We start from the raw sequence: 21,244 nt of genomic DNA, 5'->3' as shown, positions 1-21,244 counted from the left end.
ATTCCTCCTCTGTCCCTTTAAGTAACAGGATTTCCGGGGTTTGCGTGTAAAAATACCAAAGGCGGGGCTTATTCACCAGCTGAGCGCCTGTCATTTAAGCGATTCGCCGCTTGGATTTCCCTTAACCAATCATCACTTGTAGTTTTTTAAACTATGCAGATTTATTCAAACATACTGTTCTCTGATTGGCCTAAGGATTACCCCAAGAGCCGCCCAGTACACGTGCATTTTCTTCCCTCCTAGTCTTCAGTGCCAAGGATAGCTTTTTGTGCTGGAGCTCCGACAGTTGTTTTATCCATTAGTGTTTAAAATAATACATGACACGAAATTAAAGTTAAAAAATAAGACTTTAATAATTACTGTCACGGATGCGTGGTAATTCATTTAGTTATTTTTGTATTTATGCACTGGTTAAATTCACAGTACTGTAGGTAACCCCCTTCTTTTCCTTCCATTTGCTCTAAATCAGCATGTTGTCACAGAGCTAAGAATAGCTCAGCAACATGTATCCCCTTGCAGCTGCACTGAACTCCACGCCCATCTACCCAGAGTACACTGGGGCCTGATTATACTGTTCTGTGACGACGATGCAGCCTAAAAAGATAAAAAAGACTGCGTTTAAGCTCTGCGCCTGGACTATGGGATACTGAGTTTGATGCTCTTGGCTGTTACTTCTCAGTACTTTATCTCTTAGTAATAAACCCAGTGTCTGTTACTGAATAAACTCAAAATTACTAAATCAGTCAATGAGTCATTTATTCTTATTTTAATTACCACACAATTCTAATCTGTCAAAAAATAATTAATGCACGAGTTTAAAAAGCGTGTACCACATAATCACACGTGTTGAGGAAAAGTGGATTACTCCCCTTTGTGCATGGCAAAGAGAAAATGTCCTTTTCCGAGTATCATATCAGCGTTCCTATGTTCTTTAAAAGTTATCTGAACTTTATGCACAGGCACACAATAGAGATGTGTTATTGTTCATATATTACTCTCAGATCCAGCGTACACTTGATGGGTATTATGGTGGTAACCACATAACAACTAATGTTATGATACCGTCACAGTGCTCTCTGTTCTGCGTTAATAAAGGTGATATTTAACATTGGTGTATTTATAATGCACTGCAAGAGGAAGTGCTGCTGTATCAATCATTTGTTCAACTTCTTTTTGAAATTTCCCATTAACAGAATATCTTTGGTGCATGATTATTTTTAGTTTTGGCCGTGGGACCACAAAGGTGGGGTCATGACAGATTTTTTTTAAAGACATTTATCCAAAAGCGACAAAATTTGCATGCGGTGTCTGCAAACATTTTCCAGTAATTCATTCTCTGAAAAAGGAAATGAAACCTTATTATTTGGTAAAAACAGCTGTTATTATTATGTGTATTATTTTTCACGGTTGCATTGCTTCAACAAGCACAGTAGTATTCAATCACATACATTTTCCTGTCACATAAAGACAGAAAAGAACCTTATCATTAAAAATGACAAACTGCACCATGCCTGTGTTAGCTTCATCTTGGCACACAAAGGTGCTTTTTAGTTTAGCTCCTTGCGCCCCCTTCTGTTTACTTGCTGTAACAGTCGTATTGCCCTCAGATCTAAGCATAAGCAAACTGCTGATCAGAATCCAGGACTTGATAAAAGTCTTTACAGTTGATTAAATAAGTGAATGTCCTCACTTATACTATAAGTGCAACATGCAGTTAAATTTTTTTTTTTATTAAAGAATAAAACAAAAAACAGAGCTTACTTTTCTTTAATAAAGAATAGCCAATACTTATAATACAAAATGAATGTCTTTATAGCAATACTTGAAATTTGGGTTTTTGAAAAGATGTTTGAATACAATTACATGTACTGCCATGCATGTACAGGTGTCTTATCAACCTAAACATTTCCAGTCCAGCTCCTTAAACACTCATTATAACCATAAGTAACAAGTCACACACTATATACATCACTATCACTTCTCTATTCTCACACGCCATGCTAAATATTAAGTGTTCAGCTGATCAGTTGTTTTTATCTTCTTTGACCCTTCTGTGTCATGTTCCCTCCTCCTCTTCTGTCTGTGCTTCTGCCCTTCCTCTTGCCTGAACTGGTGCCTGTTGTGGGAAAAACAAAAACATATTCACATGCATTGACAAGAGAAGCTAATTTACTTGAGTTGAATCTCAAACAACAGAAAAAAAACCTATATGGACAAATTTGGCTCAGCAGTAAAGTGCTAAACTGTTTCAGGCTTTTTTTGCAGCTTTCCTGAGTTTCCAGGTGATAAAATACAAAATTACACACTAAATAAAAAATGCAGAAACAAAACTTAGTATTGTCTGACTTGCAGTAAATGGTGTTAGTATTCAAGTCATCTTCTACAGTACAACAATGATAAAATGAAGTCCACTGAAGGTTAGCTTTTCCTACATCACTGGTCATTTTGACGTGTGACTGTCATACTTTAAAACGTTTAATGCATCAGCATCTTGCAGACAAGAATCTGGTGGATATTAAACAATATTTTGATCTTCTGTATGAATCTAAACAGGTGGGCTATATTTCCCTTGTGTTGATGAGATCTTTAACATTTAAAAAGTGATAGCATGATTTCATCCCCATGAAAGCAAATTTAACACAAATATAAACACCATAGATTTTAGACACATTGAGGATCATGTGGCCTATTGGCTAACAGTGCAGACAAACATAAAACACTGAAAATATCTGAATGATATTTTCTCCTGTCTCTGTAGTCATTCCTCTGCCCAAACATGTCCCAAAACACCATATATGGAAACCAGGTGCAATGAAGAGCTTTGTCAACTAACCTGGACTGCCAGCGTCGACCGCTGTTCCACACTCTACCAAAGGAAGGTAGCCAGTTGGCGTCTGTATGTGAGCTGTGATCGAAGTTGGCCCCCACTCTGTTCGGAGGAAGCTTCCTCAGCTTCTCTTGCTCCTCTGGCAAAAGCGAGATGTCATTATACTCCCATTACAGGCAGATTTTTTTAACTGGTTTTATACAAGTCTATGTGGATATGTTATTTTTAATTCCTCACACTAACTCCAGCAACAGCAGCTTCATGATTGTAGCTCTAGTGTTTACGAAAATGCTACTTATAAATGACAGTGATGCAACAAATGCTTGACACTGCTACATGTCATTTGATGATAGCAATCATCGTCCTTACTATGTTTGAGGAACTCGTGGAGTGATGGGCCAATCTCTGGCTCTGCAGCAGTTCTGGAGGTCCCTTCTACAGGATCATCTTGGAGCCAAGGAGGGACAGCACCTACAGCACACACAGGTTAAAATGCTTCATCAAGCAGACAAAATAGTTTCATGCAGAAGCTTCAGAAAGGTTGAAAAACACAACAGGAAACCAGTAAACAATGTATTAGCTTAACAGAAACCAAAGTTTGTCCACTGATACACAATGCAGTTAGGTCAACATCATTAAGCACTTATTTTTAATTCATCATGCAATATGACTAAGCAGATGTCTGATGTACAAGTTTGGGGACAAGATCACAAGATATCATCTCAATATTGACCAAAATGTCTGAGTAATCTTTCCAGCACCTTGTTGAATCTATGCTACCAGGAATTAAGGTACTAGCAAGGAGAATCTAATAATGTTCCCAGTGAGTATATATACTGAATTTATATGTATTAATGTTATAAATAGCAGGAACAGTAAAAGTTCTGCGTAACTCTCAAAAGCAGTTGTTTTGCACAACCACATATATATATTTTTTTCACCGCCACCTCAAGTCATACATCACAGTACCTGTATGAACGTTTCCACTGTTCGATGAATCCTGTATGAGAGAAAAAAAGCGTTCATGTGAGGTCATAATAATAATAATAATAATAATAATAATAATAATGGATACTTTATTGATCCCCATGGGGAAATTACTTGTTTTTCTCTGCATTTGACCCATTCACTCAGTGAAGCAGTGGGCAGCCCACTAAGCAGGCGCCCGGGGAGCAGTGTGTAGGGACGGTACCTTGCTCAGGGGTACCTCAGGGTAGCCGTTTGTATGATAACATTGCATATATATATGTATAGATGAGTGAATACTTTTTGAATAAAAGCTGCCAGTCTACCTGATAACCTATGAATGTCAGGCCGTGTCCTGCTGGAGTCCACGGCATTTCACCCATCGAGTCCACAAAGCTGCTCCCCGCCTGCTGGTCTGATCCTTGACACATAAACTGTGAGCTGTTGCCCAAAGGACAAGGTGATCCCCAAACAAAAACACAAGTCATTTGAAGTGAGACTGATGAGAGTGTAGAATAGCTACAGTGTTGCAGATGTGACAATGGTTTACCTGACAGAGTTCTCTACAGATGAGTCTGTGCTGTTGGGTCCGTTTAACAACTCAGGCTCTGCATCACGCTGATATTGATTCAGGAAAAGCCAACAGTGGTTCACAGAGGAAGTCTGACATCTAATCATGTTTCATTTCAGCTTTTATCATCACAATCCTTACACACAACATTACCCAAAATGTTAATATAAACCTCGTGCCCTTCTTCTTACACCAAAAGGTTAACCAGCCACACTATTCTTCAAGAGTTAAACAGGAGCCTACAATTATTTAGCTGAAGAATGGTGGAATTTGCAATCTTACGTGCAAACAAACACCAGTTAATGCCACAGTGATGGATACTGCCACAGCATCGTTGGAAAACAAACCTCTAAAAGTGACTGTAAGACCTCCTGGCGATGCCTTTCCTGGGCTCGTATATGCTCAGCATGCTGCAGTCACAAAAAAAGAGAGAAAACAAAAAATAATTACCAACAAAAGGTTTCAAACCTGGATAATGTACCCTTCCTTAAGACACTAATTATACTGAAAAATGACTCTAAGGATGAAAACAGTCTCTAAGTAACTACATCTGCATTTCAGAGCTGACTTTCAGATGTTGAGATGCTGGATAATTCAGCAATAAATTGAACTGAACATTTAAAACACCTCTATATATGTAACTATATTAGCATTTATCAATACTGTGCTTCACTACTCCAAAAACAGAATGCTATATGTAGTTCATTTAAAAACAAGGTTGCAATACCTGTTTAATGTATTCATCCTCATTCTCCACAAATGATTCCAATGCCTTTGCCACCTCAACTTTAAACCTAAAGAAAAATACAGAACAGTCAATGCAGATACATTTAATTTTACAAACAAACTTTAATAATGTCTGAATACTTATGGCTCAGTAGGTCTACCTTTCCGTTTCCTCTTCTGTGACGATGACTTTGTCTCTAAACTTCGGGTCAGCTTTATTGTCCCACCAGAACTTGTGTGTATTCTTCCTGTGTTCTGGGCTGAAATAAAATATAGTTGAAAAACTTTAAATACACTCTCATATAAATTCATATGAAAAAATAAAGTAGGTGTACTATATTCATTCAGCAAATGTTTGAGAAATGTATGTTTTGTGGTCAAATGGGTCTTGGTGACCTCTGGACATATTACATATTTTTGTTGCATGTGTAGGTTTGGGAAACATCTTAAAGTCTGTGAAGGTTCTCAGTCATCCAGGTCATCGTAGTCAAAGTAGTCTTTGTCTACAAAACATCTTAAAGATATTTTAAAAACTCAACTTGCAAGTTGGCACATAAACAGGAAGAAATGGAAACAGTAATTCAGGCGTCAGCGTTTTCTTCCTGATTGTGTCTTATCAGTCACTTAAGGATCTTTCCTGTTTCATCACACGTAAGCAATTAACCCTATCCTTCTTCTTTACAACAGCATGTGTATACACAGCCAGTTAAGTAATACGCATTTAAATGCAGTTTATATGAAAAAAAAACAAAAACAGTTTTTTGAAAATATGTTAAAACACTTTTCCAGACATGGATTGCTTTAAAACAGCAAAGGAAATTGAAGAAATCTGAGCAATCAAAGGCAATCAAAATGGTTCCAGACAAAACAAAATACAGTGAATAAAACCTTATAAGTAAGACTCACGTGGCCATGTGTTCTAACAGGCCTCCATAAAGGACAGTCATGTTGCCATCTGTAACGTTTTTCTCAATTTCACACCCACAGCAGTAGCACCAGAATGTCTGCTTGTGCTGGGTGCAATCAAACTTTTCTACTTGGGGTTTCTTAAGTGTTCGGCGAGCTTCCTTCACCTGGGAGACAGTGGATGAAGCAGACATAGAAAACTGACAAAGTTAGACTCTGATTGGAGCTAAAACAGTTTCACACAATTCTACTGTTGCATTTAAATATTACTTTTTATTATTATTCAAATTAAAAAATACAAATTTAAAAAATATATATAATCAGTTTGGAGAGTGTAGTTTGTGGTGCTGTTGAATTATATAGGGTTATATATTTATATATATGCTTACAAAACAAAAGAACTAAAAGAGCTGATTCAGGAAAAGCTAACAGTAGTTCTCAGATTGGCCTTGTTGACTCCCATCTCTAAATAAGATGACATTTACTAATGGCAGTATGTCAGTGTTTATTGTCAATTTTGTGTTGTTTCAGATCAAGGCTGCATTGGCTAAATACAAGATAATGTGATAAAACTCTCAAAGACTTGAAAACAACTTTATAATGAGGATGTATTTATTTCACTGGTAAAAAAGGACAGGAATAAATAACAAGAAAATCCCCAAACTGCTACTAACATGTGCAAATCTCCAACTACTGTGTACATACAAAAAAATAGACCAAATTTATTGACATGCAAAGACATACTATGCAAGTATGTACATTACAGTATTTGAGGACATATATAAATGAACTGTTTAAATATTTGTTCAAATAAATTGTTTTAGGGAACGAGTCTGAATCCTTACTGATAAAGAAAAATATATGTAATATACATGATAATAAATCAGACTATATTACTGTCCGATTTCAAAGAAATATAACGGTAATATCATAATGATATATACAGATGTTGTATATCGAGTAAAAACAAATTGTTAAAATATATAATACACAATCAGAAAAATATAATAGTAATATTAATAATAATAATTATGATGCTTTAAAGTTATTTAAGTTGTATCGTGCATTAGATATGAAAGGATGATCTCAAGCTACTTAATCAGAAGCAGGGCACATTACGCGTGACGTGCTGGTGGTATCAGAGTTATGATTATTATGAATACTGACGCACCTCATGGTGGCCGTTCTGTAGACTTAAAATCATATACATATAATAAAGAAGATAATGGACTCACAATATTTCGCTACACAACTTGGGAATCATACTTTTTAATGTTACTCAGAAGGAAAAGAGTTCAATCTAGGATTTTAACAACAGTTTGCCTCCATCACTTCTACCAGGGTCAGATCATGCTGCACAAAACACAGACTACTCTCAATATCAAATATCAGTTAAAAAAAAATCTACAATCTGCATACCTTTTCTGTGAATTTAAGGAGAACCACTCTGAGTCTACTTTGATGAGTTTTTCCGAAAATGTGTCCCTTCCCGTTGAATGTTGTTTGTCTACAAATGGCACAGTAGTGTGCACCCATTTAGATTCTGTGGAAGTTACCAAACATATACCGAAACCGAGATGAAACCAGATCCGACCTAAAACCAAACGTAACAGTTTTGTCTTTGTTTATCTCGTATCCCCCTTCACCACAGCAGCTACCCCTCATAGCTTAGCGTAAGTTAGCCTTTGCTGCAGGACGTAGTTCCGTCCAGAAATACTTCCCCCTTGAAGCAGAGGAACGGGCTTTGTGTTAAGACTTTCAAAAGTCTTTGAAAAGACTTTTAGTACTATGAATATTGATCATATTTAAAGTAGACTATATACCAAAAGCGGAGTAAGATCATAGATAGTAGAGGCACAGCCTTCTTGCTAAATGAAAAGGCAACAAGTAAAGGCGGAACGAAGAGCTGCCTGACTTTCAGTGTCGGAACACTGTACGAGCCAGTGGAAGTAACGTGGAGAGTGAGAAGATCAAAGACGGCAGCAGTATTCATGCTCAGAAAGAGAACTACTGATGAGACATTTGCTTTGAGTGGATGCTCAGGCATGTCCACCGTTACATTTTAACGAAACTACCTCATGCCAAGTGTCTTAAAGATACGTAGTATAATTACAGCAGCGCAGAAAAAAATAACTAAAAGTCCCCGTGAAAGCGACTGGAATAGATCAACTACTAGGAGGGAGAGGAATGAAAGGGTGAACTCGCTTCCAAAGCCGGATCTTCTAGTGTGACACCGAGCGGAAGTAAACAGAAACTGGGCTGGTGGCGTAAACATCGACTTGTGCGTGGGAACAATATATGTGTAACAAGGCAATAATGCCTTCAGTTCAGCATTTTAGACAGTTTTTCAACGAGCGACTAGCTGCTGCTGCTGAAGAAATATTCAGCGCTTTTGAAAAAACTATCCTCGAGTACGAAGAAGAGATCAGCCGTCAGCGCAGGCTGCTGGACATCGTCTGCAAACCTGCGGTGAAGTTACCCAGGATAGGTCCGCAACACCTTAATTACACGTTTGATATAATTTGCAGTTAAATAATGGAGGCTTTAGACTTATATTAGATCCTGTTCGTTTAAAGTCCTATTAGTTTGTTTTCTTTATCCCAACAGGGTTGTGAGGATGGGAATATGAACGTGCCTCTATTACCACAGCACGTGTCGAACCGACCTCAGTCTATAATCTTTGTCAGTGTGAGAGAAAAACTGGGAGTCGGTGTTTGCGAAGCATTTTTTCTATTCAAATTCAAATTCAAATTTTATTTGTCACGTACACAGTCATACACAGTACGATATGTAGTGAAATGCTTGGACAACTACTCGTGACCTAAAGAAAACAAAAAAAGGAAAGGCTATGAATAAGATAGGAAATAAATATGCAAAATTAAAAAGGGTAAATTAATTTTGCATATTCTTAAATGTTTTCGTTTTTTGATCAATCAAAACGGAAGAAAATCTGAAATTTATTCTACAACATTGTTTAAAATATCAGATTTGGCAACATGAAATTGAGCGGCAACTACAATGCTATTTATTTGTTTCAAATCCCTTCCACCTCAAACGTGTTTTATTGGGTAGTTTTCTTTATTTTACTTTTTTTCTGTTACTGACATTGGATTGCACACACCAGTATATGGAATATTTATGAACTTTTAGGTGGGTAGCAAAATCTGTGTAGTTTCTGTCAGTGTGTAACTTTTTGTTTGTTTGTTTGTTTGTTTGTTTCACTTATCCCTCCAGAGCTCCCACATCAGCTTGCCTGTAAAGAGGAGGAGGTTCTTGCCTCTGACCAGCAGCCCATTTTCCAGGAGAGGAACCCCAGGTTGGATCAAGAGGTTAAAGAGGAACTCTGCGCTAGTCAGGACAGAGAGCATCTTGTACTGAAGCAGGAGACTGATACTTGCATTGTGCCTCTTACTTATGAGAAAGGTGACAACGCTGAAGATCAGACTTTGAGATTGATTCCGAGTGAATTAGTAAGTGCAACAGAAAAACATTCCTTAGTCAAAATATCTATTAAAACCTCAGAGGAAGCAGAGCTAAATACCAACCACCAGCTCTTTTCTCACAGTTCCTATTTATCTAAAAGCCCTGACAAAGAAGACGAGCCTGAGGATTGTATGTCAATTGGAAATGCAGAGACAAAACCACAGAAGATAAGTCACAAAGGCAATCATATACATAATCCTGCAATGTTGATGAATTACTGTAAAACACACGCAAGCAAAAAGTCTTTCAAATGTGACACTTGTGGAAAAACATTTCCATTTAATTCCAAATTAATCAGACACCTGCGAATCCACACGGGCGTGAGGCCATATTCTTGCAACATCTGTGGTAAAAGATTCAATCAGACATCCATACTGAACGTTCATAAACGAATCCACACAGGCGAGAGGCCGTATTCTTGCAACATTTGCGGAAAGAGATTTAACCAGACGTCAATACTGAACGTCCATAAAAGAACTCACACGGGCGAGAAGCCATTTTCTTGTAACATCTGTGGTAAAAGATTTAATCAGAAGTCAATACTGGATGCTCATGTCAGAATCCACACAGGCGAGAAGCCCTTTTCTTGCAAAACATGCGGGAAATGTCTCAGGAGTCGTTCTACTCTGTTGGTTCACATGAAAAAAACACACGGGCGAGCAACCGTATTCTTGCAAAATATGTGACATTTCAAATGCAGCTATCTTGTAAGTCCATGTGTGAAGCCAGACGTTTGCCAGACTATATGTAAAAGAAACAGCACACGCAAAATCTGCACAGGCAATAATTTTATAATTTTGTGTGCAGCAATTATGTGAAATGATTCTTTTATGCATCAAGCTTGATGCGGTATCTAAGGCTGCATTCGTTCGACTACGGTAAGTGTTTGTATATGCAAATATAGATACAATATAGAGTTTCAGTTTTTCACTTCAAGACTAAAACAAACCACTAATATTTAATTACACCTCAGTCTTCTACTTCAATGCTTACATTTGATAATAAGTGTTAGGACTTTTTAAAAAGCATTAACCTGTTTAGGGGATACACAAATAAGGCAGAACCATCAGCTGTGAGCACAAATGGGTCATGGCACACTCATTCGTTGAGCACAGATGGAAAAGTCCCACTTATAGAAAACTACATTGACACAAGGCGTAGCCACAGCGGATTTTTAGAGGGGACTGTAAAAGGGATTTATGATTTGTTTTCCCCCCGCTCTGCCTTGCAGATTGGTTGTGGGGGTCTGATATATGAAAAGCTGCTCCTCCTTGTCTCCAAACACGTCTTTCGTGACTGTAGCTGCAAAAACCCAGTTTTGATTTCTTGACCCAGTCACCATGACTTCTGTAGATGTTGACTTTTGTTATGAGGGTGTACGTCAGGACCATGTTGGCATATTAGGTCTCAGTGATGCATGATGCTCATTCACTCACGTGTCAGCAAAACCTTCCTGCAGCTCCTTTTCAAACACATAAGGGTTTGGAATAGTAGATTTTCATGCTTGAAGTGCCTTCATGTCTTTATATCCATCTCTTGCATCGTATAAATTCTTTTTACAAGTCTGTTCACAATATTTGTCAGCTGGTCAAATTTCAGCTGGCAAACTAATACCATTTGCTGCTTCGGCTGGCTTCAAAGGCCTAGAGTTCCTGCCTTTAGAAGAAGACATGCACACGCCACAGTGTCTGTATTAAATAAAATATCTCTAATTGTAACAGTATACGCCATTTTCCTCTGTGTGCCTGAATGTTCGTATGCAACTGTACGTCTTCTTTTCGAGAGCTCATGAATATTTGTTTTGTAACTTCATTGCTTTTTTGTGTTGGTGTTGTTTGTTTGTTAAAGTCCAAAAGTAAAAGTATCTAGTAACAGTGTTGCGAAATACCCATCACAATTTCATACAACTCCAGCTGATGTTTGGAGATATTTTATTTTGTTTAGCGAGGAGCAAAAATGTGCACAGTTCAGTGTGACACAAGGTGATTGGATTGAAATGTTCCCAGTTACAAGTTTAGCAGTTAGAGCCAGACTATGTTTGGTGTTTCTCATTACAAAAAGTCACTGTTTAGCTTATTGCTCCTGATTATTGATCCATTATATCATTTAAAAGGAAATGCACAGCAGGCTGTCTCTCAGTGTATTTCTGCTGTAATTGTGAATGAGATGCTTTGTGGAACTTTTGAAAGCACTGAAACCCTCAACATGAATTTGTTAATTACAACATATTTATATCTGCCTTTATTGTTTTTATTCTGAGGCTGCTCTACATACCTGAGGCCAGCCTAGCATTCATTAGGTTACATGTGAATGTTTCTACTTTATGGTAACACAGTGAAGAAAGCCTTTTACTTGTCAGCGTTACAGTTTCCCTGTTAACAAATGGTAGAAAAAACAAAACTGAAATACTTACAGAAGTTACAGTATTGTTTGCTTTTTTTTTTTTAGCTTTTCTCTTCTCTTCTTTTCACTTAGTAAATTTGCACGCCAGTATACACTATTACATATATATATAGCACATAGCAAGGGCTGATTTTAGCTAACCTCTTGTAACGTGTACTGTAGAGAAAAACAGTTAAGATACATGATGCTGGATCTAAATGTAAAACATGTTTATGTCTTTATCAAACTTGCGTGTTGTTTAACTAATGAAGGAAGTTAATAGTGGCTGTTTAAAATTAGTTAAGGGGATTGATTTATTGAAGTAACAATAGACAATAAAGGTAGCATTGCCCAGTCAGTATTTTAGGCTATATAACTTGTTTTACTGTATTCATCTCCATTTACAGATATTTAGATACCAAAAAGAATCCTAAGAGCCATCTATGCAGTCTGAAAGTCTTTGGCATTTTGTGTTTATTTTGTTCTTTGCAGTATTTGTTGCCCTGAAATTATTGTATATCTATGTAATGTTACACTAAATGCTCAGTTTGACTATATCCCTGTGTGTGTTTTGCATTTTTATTTCACTCACAGCACTGTTATCTTTCCATAACATCAAATTGTTCCTCACAGCAACATGAATTGGTTTGAGGAGCTATAATATACAACATCTTTGTATTAGTATTTCTTTCTCTGTCTGCCAATTTGTCCTACAAGCTCAGGATGTGATCAACCAAACTTGACCTGCAGATATATCTTAGGTCCTTCAAGGTTCTTATGGCCCACAAAATGACCTGTTTTTAGCATCTGTGCACCTATAACAACTTAACCTATGCCTCCCTTTATGTACTTAAAAAACATCAAAGCATCGTGTTTTAATTCCACAGCCATCAACGTGGCCAGTCCAAACAATACTGTAGTATATCATATAATATAATAGCATATCATATCATGTAATACTGGAAAGAGAAACTCATGCATTTAATTCTTATCTTTCTTTCAAACTATTTAATTAAAGCAACCACTGTATCGCTTTATATATGTAAATATTGATCATAGTGCTCTTTACAGTTCCATAGAAAGAATTTCACAAGTACATAAAACAGTGTTCAGGGGTTTTTGGGAGGAAATATGAGATCACTCTGTGTGTTTTTTGTGGTCAGCAGTGTGGGCAATTTGTTTTTCACATAGGGCCAGGTTTGTAGAGTTTGTAGAGAGCAAGTTTGTAGAGCTTTTTTCCCTTACAAAATGAAATCATCATTGAAAAACTGCATTTTGTATTTACTCGAGTTATTTTTTATAAATGATTTTTCTTAATATTAAAAATTCTTTGACTATTTGAAACATGTAAGTGTGACATATGCATGTATGCATGCCTTTTGCACGCCGGACAGTAGGTGGTGGTAGTGAGCGGGTACAGGATGTGTGTATCGCCCAGTATCACTTGCGGAAGTTAAAAGAAAAGTGCGCAAGTTTAGGCAGCTTCGAAGTCAAAGCGTCTACATTTTAGATGTAACAATGTATCCCGTTCAAAGCATGCGTAAGTTTGTCTGTGATCGACTAACAGCAGCTGCCCAAGAAATACTGGGAGCGTTTGAAAAGAGAGTAGAAGAGTACGAGTCAGAAATCGCACGTCAACGCAGGCTGCTGGATACGGTGTTCACACCGGAGATAAAGTTGCAGGATAAAGGTCGGTCAGATTACCTTGCTCCTCAGTAAAGAGTCCTGTTATGTTTGAAACGATGACTGGTTAAAATGAATCAGTCCTTAGATATTCATTTCTTAATTGTGCCAGGATCACTGTGTGATCAGACCAGTTTGACAGGTATAATGTACCATTTGGTTTCCACTGAATTACACAATTTATTTTATTTTTAATAGCTGGATGTTGTACCTCGGTAATGTAACAAAAGCTGACACAAAGTCCTCAAATCCTCAGCTGAACCAAAGATCCTTGTAATGCTGGGCTTACACTGTGTGGTTTTTTCAGTCGCGCCATTCAGCTCCTGCTCAAACTGTACGATTGACTCGCAGGGGTTAGATGTTCGTAGGTCACGATGCAGGGTCTCACACTATACGGCCCGATGCTCTGATGCGACCTGAGTGCTCACACTGTGCGTCCATAAAATGAAGGTTATAACAGAAATTCTGTCGCTCGCTCTCTCTCCCTTTCTGTCTTTCACTCACACAGACACGCACACCACCACCATCAACTTTGCTAAATTGCTAATGAAAAACATTAGCATTGCAGCTGTGATTGAGCAGCAGTGTAAACCCAACTATTTTCACGGTTGTTGTGATAATTTTGTGAGGCCTCATCGAAAAGGCTCGGATGAGCTTGCCATAGTTCTACAAGTTGTGCCTCCATCGCTTGTGTCCGGATCTCACGCTGCACTGCCGTGCCGCGCCGTCTTCTTCGCTGACATTTGTGTTTGCGCGTGCGCAGTGTGAGAAGCTGCGGTGACACCCTCACGACCAAGCGATTGATGATCGGGAGCTGGTCGTGAGGTGTTAATCGCTTCTCGTTAACCCACGTATACTACACGACGCACGATGAAGGTCAAAATCGGACCGATCGCCAAAACGGTCGCACGACTCGTGCCAAAAATCGCACAGTGTATGCCCAGCTTTATATAGATGATGCATGTCTTGGGGAAGTCGTCTCATGTCACGTGTAAGGTCGAGCGGGTAATGAGTTATGGACAAGGCAATCATTAACACATCTGTCTCAGCAAGCAATGGAAATGAACAACTAAGCGGAGTTATTAGATACAATACCGAGATACTATTTTTGATCAAAATGTTGGTGACATATCACATCAATACATTTTTGCATTCAAACTTCCCAGCAGGTTTCATTTTAACAGCTAGAACAAAATGTATCCAGTGTCTTACTAGTATGTGTCTCAGTTGTCGTTAATGATGATGAGGACACATCCTCATTAATTATTAGAGCTGTAATTTGCACGGTCTCTCCCTGGACTGCACGGGGCTTGTCCTGTTCTGCTTCTTAGTTCACAGATGAATGATTTGCACAAGTCCACAGGATCAGATGAGGAGATAAATAACTTTTGATGTGCCAAATAATGCCTTTAGGTGAGGTTGCATCGGGGTTGCCGTCTACATTTTTGGCCTATACCTTTAAACTCACAGAGAATAGTTTTTAGTGTGCTTGGTGGTGAGTCTGGTTTCCCACTTGGGTGCTTTGTAGATTTTAAAGAGGCAGTCCTATAATTTTAAATTTAGATCCTGAAAATGAAAGTCGGTTCATTATTGAGGTTGAGGTCAGTCGAATACTACAATTATTGTTTTGTTTTGTTTTGTTATGAGTTCCGTAGATAGATTTTAGCTCTAAACACCCACCTACAGGTCTCTGTCTTTGTGACTATAGCACTACTGGAAATGCTATTTGGAAATGCTTTTTACAGAATGAAACTTTTTTTGCTCCTTTTTCAGAAACCAATACATTCATACAATTCAATTTAAAATTGAATTTGATTTTATTTATGCAGCACCAATTCACAACCAAGTCACCTCAATTCGCTTTACATTGTAGGGAAAGAGCCTACAGTATTAGAATGCAAACCTCAACATTTAGATGTCCAGCCAAAATTAAATAATTACTAATGACTGAATGCAATTGTGATACATAAACACTCAGAGTGAAGATAGGTGAGTGAAACAGAAATGCTCAGTGCATCATGGGAAGTTCTCCAGCAGTCTAAGCCTATTGCAGCACGACTAAGGGACGGTTTAAAAGCATGTTACAGTTTTTATCAGCAGTTTAATCCTTATAAGTTACCACAGAGATGAATGCTGTCACATTCAAGGTGATGCATGGCTTTTAAATTCTATCACTAATAAACAATGTACATACAGAAAGTGTCATTTTTAGCTAATGGCTATAAGCCAAAAAATAGTATTTTAAACACTGTCCCATTCTTTCCTTCCTCCCTCTAGATCTTGCAAATACTTCTTTGAGTCAGCAGCAGAGTGACTCCACTGTTCAGCCTGATATTACACGGATTAAAGATGAGCATGAGGAAATGTGCATCAGTCAGGAACGACAGCAGCTCAAACAGCAGCAGGCGCCTGCTGCTCCTAAGGTGACTCCAGCTTCAACTGATCAAAGTGTCCACAGTGATCAGTCTCAGCCTTCAGGTCCTGACCAAACGAATCCTGCTGCAAGTAATGATCCCAAACCCAGTGTCCCTAATGAAGAGGAACGTGACAGAGAGAGTTCTCCAGTACCACCTCCAGATGATGACAACCACTTCTTCTGTCACAACTCAGATGAAGGGGAGAGTCAAGCTGACATAACTTGTAACTATGGAAGTGAAACACCAACAAGAGGCGATACGGACACATCATCAGCTATTACAGCAGCGCAGCCGTTAGATAAGGAAAACAATGATGTGGGCAGCACAGCAAACAGTGGTACAGAGGAAGGACAGGTGTGTACCAATGAGAGCAATGAGCCAGCATCAGATAGAAGTTGTAACATTGAAAACACATCATCAACCAGTAATTCTGAGTTAACACCTACTGTAAGATGTAATAGTGAGACCACATCAGCTATGAGTACTGAGCCAACACCGAACAAGAAACATATAGATGGGAATGAAACGTCAACTGCAACTGCTGGCCTAACGACTAACACAAAACAAAGTGGTGACTACACAACATCTACAAAAAGCACTGAACAAACACTAACAAAGAGCCCAACAGAAACTAGATGCCCCGATGTAACGCCACATGAGAAACACGATCAAGCGAGCCCCCCGTTAAAAGGGAATGGTGAGCCAGCGGCAAATAAGTCAAGTCACGATGGGGAATCAAGCTCATCTGTCAGCCTATATGAAAAAAGCAGTGGTAAGAAAACATCAGCTACAAGTGATGAGTATGCATCTAGAAAGAAACACAGCAAGAAAAAAACAAGCAGAAGTACTGATTTAGCTGCAAGTAGGAAACTCAAAGTTGGAAAAATGTCATCAAATACAACTCCTCAGTTAATGCCAAATGAGAAGCATAAAGACTGGGACGCAAATGATGTCACTGAGCCTTCACCAGACTTTACATGTCACGACATATCAATGGAAAGTACTGAGCCAATTCAAAATAAGACTAGTGACCATGAACAGGTAGCATCAAATGAAAGTCCAGTTCAGGCAGAACCCACTGAGGGGAACACATCCTCAATTTCAAGTCCTGACCTAGCACAAAAGAAGCAGAGTGAAGGAAAACTAGCTTCTCCTTCAAACACTGAAATGGCACAAAGTAAGAATTCTAACAGTGACGAAGCCACATTGGCCGAAAGTACAGAAACATCGCCAAATAAGATGCCTGGTGATGAGACTACAAGTACTACGTCAACCTCAAGTAGGAAACTTACACATCAGAGAACATTATCAACCAGAAGCAGGGATTTAACAAAACAAAAGAAGCATAGACATAGAGACGCAAAGTCTTCAAGTAGTAAGGAAGCAGCACTGCTGAAAAGACAAAATGATGGGAGCGCAACATCAGGAGGAAGCACCGACCCAACACAACGGAAAAGACATAAGGATCAGAGTGGGGAATCCACCCAAACTACAGAGGCAAGACACAGTAAGAGAAACAACAATGGGAGCAAAAAATCAAGTGGAAGTACTGATCCAACACAAAAGAAGAGACATAGGGAAAGTGAAAAATGCTTAAAAGCATCAAGCCAGAATGATGGTGGTAATGCCAAAGATGAGGAAAATCCTTACAAGTGTGACCGGTGTGGCAAAGTGATGTCCAACTTCAAAAACTACAAATTTCATATGAAGAGCCACACAGTTGAGAAGACGCTCAAATGTGAGACTTGTGGCAAGATGTTCCGGGAAAGTTGGGATTTAAATAAACATTTAGTGATTCATTCAGCCGAGAAACCCTTCAAGTGCGACGTCTGTGGAAACGGGTTCAACCGACGTTATAATCTCGACCTGCACGCCAGGGTTCACACTGGGGAAAAGCCTTACAAATGTAGCACCTGCGGGAAAAGCTTCAGCGCCTGTGTGAACATGAAGAAGCACATGCGAATCCACACCGGTGAGAAGCCTTACACTTGCAACGAGTGCGGTAAAGAGTTTGCGGATTCTTCTGCTTTCAAGAATCATTTGCGAGTGCACACGGGGGAAAAGCCCTTCAAGTGTACCTACTGCAAGAAAAAATTTGCTACCAACACGACTTTGAAAAGGCACACCAGAACACATACAGGTGAAAGACCGTATAAATGCACCGTGTGTGATAAGGCGTTCAGTCACAAAACCGACCTGAAAGGACACATGAGGATGCACACTGGCGAGAAGCCCTACAAATGCACTAGTTGTGGGGAACAGTTCTCCACCTGGTTAAAACTTCATAAGCATAAAGAGCGTGCACATGCAAGAGAATCAGAAAAACCCGCCAAATAACTGGTCGTACCAAATGAATTAACTTGTTTTTGCTTTTCGTTTTCTTGTGATTTACTTCATAGTTTTGAATTTTTTGGACATTCCAGGTGTTGAGGTCAAACAGGGTTCTTTATTGTGTATTTTTCTGGTACTAGTGAGAAGTTAAAAATCAATTCAGGAAGGTAAAAGATCTGCAAAGAGCTATGCTTTTCAAGGCTTACAAGCAAATACTGGAAATACTACAGAAAGCTTTACACTCTCACACTGATGACAGTTTGTTATTTGTGACAAAAAGATTGTATGTTTTCCCTTTCCTTCTTGGCTTACACTTTTCTGTTACAAGTCGACGTGAGAGCTTTTTTTTCTTTCCATTCTGTGTTATTTTTGTCTGCATTTCTCAGAGAAGGTTGCACTTTTGCACTATGTCATTCTAAATACGGCCTTAACAAGGCCAGTCTTATTATGGCAACTCAAAAAGAAAATTCTGTATCAGAACAGTTAACCCCTAAAATGAATAGAATAGAATAGAATTCAACTTTGTCATTGCACATGTCACAGGTACAGGGCAACGAAATGCAGTTTGCATCCATCCAGAAGTGCTTTAGCCATGATATAGATATATTACAATATATATTAGCAATGATATAGATATGTAAGTATATTACAGAAATGGGTCTATTGTGGTATGTAATATGTACACGGTATGAAGTATGTTATGAATGAACAGAAGCTGTTATGAATGTGAATATACAGTTGTCCATTGTGTGTGTGTGTGTGTGTGTAGGTGGTTGTGGGTGTGTGTATGTTCAGTCCATGTGTTAACGTGGGTCAGCTGTCAGGAGGCAGAGTTCAGGAGTCTGACAGCTGTGGGGAAGAAGCTGTTCCGGTACCTGGTGGTCTTAGTCTGGAGGCTCCTGTGGTGCCTCCCAGAGGGCAGGAGGGTGAAGAGTCCATGTGATGGGTGACTGGGGTCTTTGATGATTTCCCCAGCCCTTTTCAAACACCACTTCCTGTAGATGTCAAATGCTGGCTTTACCTGGACCATTTTGCGCTGGACATCATTGTCGTTTATTACTCACAGAGAGTTTTGATGGCTGGACTTTTCCATCTTTTCGGGTTGTTGGTAGTTTCCATTTATGTGCAATGGTGGCTGCAAACTGCATTACCACCACCTTCTGGGAGTAAAAGCACATTAGATAAGAGAGATAAGAGATAAGATAAAACTTTATTAATCCCTCGGGTGGGTTCCTCTGGGAAATTCGGTACATTACATCCTGTGACTGATTTAAAAACGGGAAACTATATATTTCAGGACAAAAGCCATAGTCAGTCAGTTTTATTTTTATAGCAAATGTTAAATTATTTGATAATCATGACTATTAATTACTAAATGCAATGTAAATATTATATCAGATCCAACTCTGCAGGGAAAGCTGACGCCTCTTGGTATTTCCTATAAAAAGCTGTTGCATTTTTTTTAAAGGTTTTGTATGATAGTGAACTTTTACATATTTATAATTCTGTACCGTTTGCTCTTGCTTAAGCAAATGCTTTGGTTTTTGGATTGTTTTTTACATCTGTAAATATTCTTGTTAAAGAAATCTGGGAATTCCATCAGACAGATCATGGACAACAAAGTCAGACGAGTCAAAAGCCAGTGGTTGTGACTTTTGACGAGCTTTACAGTTGTTTAAATACAGTACACAGAAGTGCTTCTTGCCACAAGAATGCCTTCATTGCCTCAATGTGTTAATAAGTGTTGTACTAGAACAGCAAGCAAAAGGAACACAATGTTTGTTTGTTTTTTTGTTTTTTTGTCTTGTTGGTAATGATTTTATTTGATTTTTTTTTTTCAGTGTTTTTTCCCATTTTTGTCATCAGAGCATAGACTTGTAAAACAGTCAGTGAATGTCTTATTAATGGGTTTACAATAAACCACCATGCCTTTTGTAATTGTCAATAAGTAATGTGTGCTCTTTCTGAATCTGTAGGATCCACGTTGATTTTCGTTAAATTATTTGTGATGTATTGAGACAAGAAGAATTAAGAGATTCGTTTTTGTGTAAGTGAATGAGGAAAAAGATACAGTGCAATAAATTCTGCTCTTATTAAACATGTGTTCTGATGATGATTCATTATTTAGAGCATATTAGTAGTTTTTAACAAGACTGCTTAAGTTGCTTTTGAAGCCTGAAGTAAAGTTACAAAGGTCAGGTGTATATGTAGGTTAATATTTAATATTTGCGTACGCTTGTTGAACACTTTTCTAAGGTATCCTTTGGTAGGACCTTTTTCACACAGAGAACTGTTGATCAGTGAATATTCCCTTTTTCAAACCATTCCCTGCACAGCCTAGAGATGGTTGTGTTTGAAATTCCCAGTAGATCTGCAGTAACTGAAATACTCAGACCAACAACCAAGTCTCATTCAAAATCATTTAAATCAAATCAATAAATATTTTTTGCTATTATGATGCACATTTTGAAATTTAGCAGGTCGTCTTGAGTATGTTGTTATATCTAAATCCATTAAGTGATTGGCTTAGATGTTTGTGTTAAGTAGTAGTTGAAATAATGTACCTAATATAGTGGCTGGCAAATGTGTGTTCACATGTATAATGTCAGGTCTATCTAAAGATATTAAAGACCTATTATGTTTTTATTTTTAGTTTTATGGTTTCCAAATAATTAAAAAAATGTTAAAATAAGTTTTAAAAATGTTACAAAGTAAACTACTATTTTTATTGTTCTTCACAAAAGTACATATTTGTTGGGTGAAAGAGTTAAAATGTAATTTGGAGGCTAACAAAAATGTGGTAATTTGAGATACATCACATGGTCACGTAACAGTGAGTGGACACAAAAAAATTGATTACTTGTTTACTCAGTCCCATTCTGCCATCATGTGGTCCATTATATTTTTGGCTGCATCATGAGAAAATGTGATTTAATAATTGATTTTTAAAAA

At 38.1% G+C, this 21,244-nt stretch overlaps 2 protein-coding genes and 1 pseudogene across 3 annotated transcripts; 2 read left to right on the top strand and 1 right to left on the bottom strand.

Moving 5' to 3' along the window:
• Nucleotides 1-1,886: 1,886 nt before the first annotated feature.
• cenatac (centrosomal AT-AC splicing factor) lies at nucleotides 1,887-7,666 on the bottom strand. The gene is made up of 11 exons (XM_085368635.1): nucleotides 7,416-7,666; nucleotides 5,997-6,163; nucleotides 5,252-5,350; nucleotides 5,092-5,158; nucleotides 4,712-4,774; nucleotides 4,344-4,411; nucleotides 4,120-4,234; nucleotides 3,797-3,827; nucleotides 3,197-3,298; nucleotides 2,834-2,966; nucleotides 1,887-2,116 (listed from the first exon to the last, which is right to left on the bottom strand). The coding sequence occupies exons 1-11, from the start codon at nucleotides 7,530-7,532 to the stop codon at nucleotides 2,008-2,010; spliced, it is 1,071 nt and encodes a 356-aa protein (XP_085224761.1). The 5' UTR covers nucleotides 7,533-7,666; the 3' UTR covers nucleotides 1,887-2,007.
• Nucleotides 7,667-8,243: 577 nt separating this feature from the next.
• Nucleotides 8,244-11,155, top strand: LOC146621584 (uncharacterized; annotated as a pseudogene). The gene is made up of 2 exons (XR_014906646.1): nucleotides 8,244-8,484; nucleotides 9,231-11,155. The product of XR_014906646.1 is annotated as an uncharacterized LOC146621584 (transcript).
• A 2,165-nt stretch (nucleotides 11,156-13,320) lies between these two features.
• Nucleotides 13,321-18,452, top strand: LOC146621583 (uncharacterized). Its single transcript, XM_085368634.1, has 2 exons — nucleotides 13,321-13,551; nucleotides 15,822-18,452. The coding sequence occupies exons 1-2, from the start codon at nucleotides 13,380-13,382 to the stop codon at nucleotides 18,296-18,298; spliced, it is 2,649 nt and encodes an 882-aa protein (XP_085224760.1). The 5' UTR covers nucleotides 13,321-13,379; the 3' UTR covers nucleotides 18,299-18,452.
• The last annotated feature ends 2,792 nt before the right edge of the window (nucleotides 18,453-21,244 follow it).

This window comes from Diplotaxodon limnothrissa, linkage group LG12, assembly GCF_057381915.1.
Source record: "Diplotaxodon limnothrissa isolate DT_005_m linkage group LG12, D_limnothrissa_male_GT1.1, whole genome shotgun sequence".
Taxonomy (NCBI): Eukaryota; Metazoa; Chordata; class Actinopteri; order Cichliformes; family Cichlidae; genus Diplotaxodon; species Diplotaxodon limnothrissa.
The sequence above is the reverse complement of the archived record's forward strand: the minus strand, read 5'-3'. Positions and strand labels throughout refer to the sequence as shown.

Bases quoted from the DNA above. Each gene is read 5' to 3' on its own strand.
- cenatac (XM_085368635.1), bottom strand. From the start codon at position 7,532: ATGGGTGCACACTACTGTGCCATTTGTAGACAAACAACATTCAACGGG. The intron at 4,775-5,091 runs GTATTGCAACCT...TTGTGACTGCAG, and splicing joins AGGATGAATACATTAAACAG to CATGCTGAGCATATACGAGC. The intron at 2,967-3,196 runs GTAAGGACGATG...CGCTTTTGCCAG, and splicing joins CCACGAGTTCCTCAAACATA to AGGAGCAAGAGAAGCTGAGG.
- LOC146621583 (XM_085368634.1), top strand. From the start codon at position 13,380: ATGTATCCCGTTCAAAGCATGCGTAAGTTTGTCTGTGATCGACTAACA. The intron at 13,552-15,821 runs GTCGGTCAGATT...TCCTCCCTCTAG, and splicing joins GATAAAGTTGCAGGATAAAG to ATCTTGCAAATACTTCTTTG.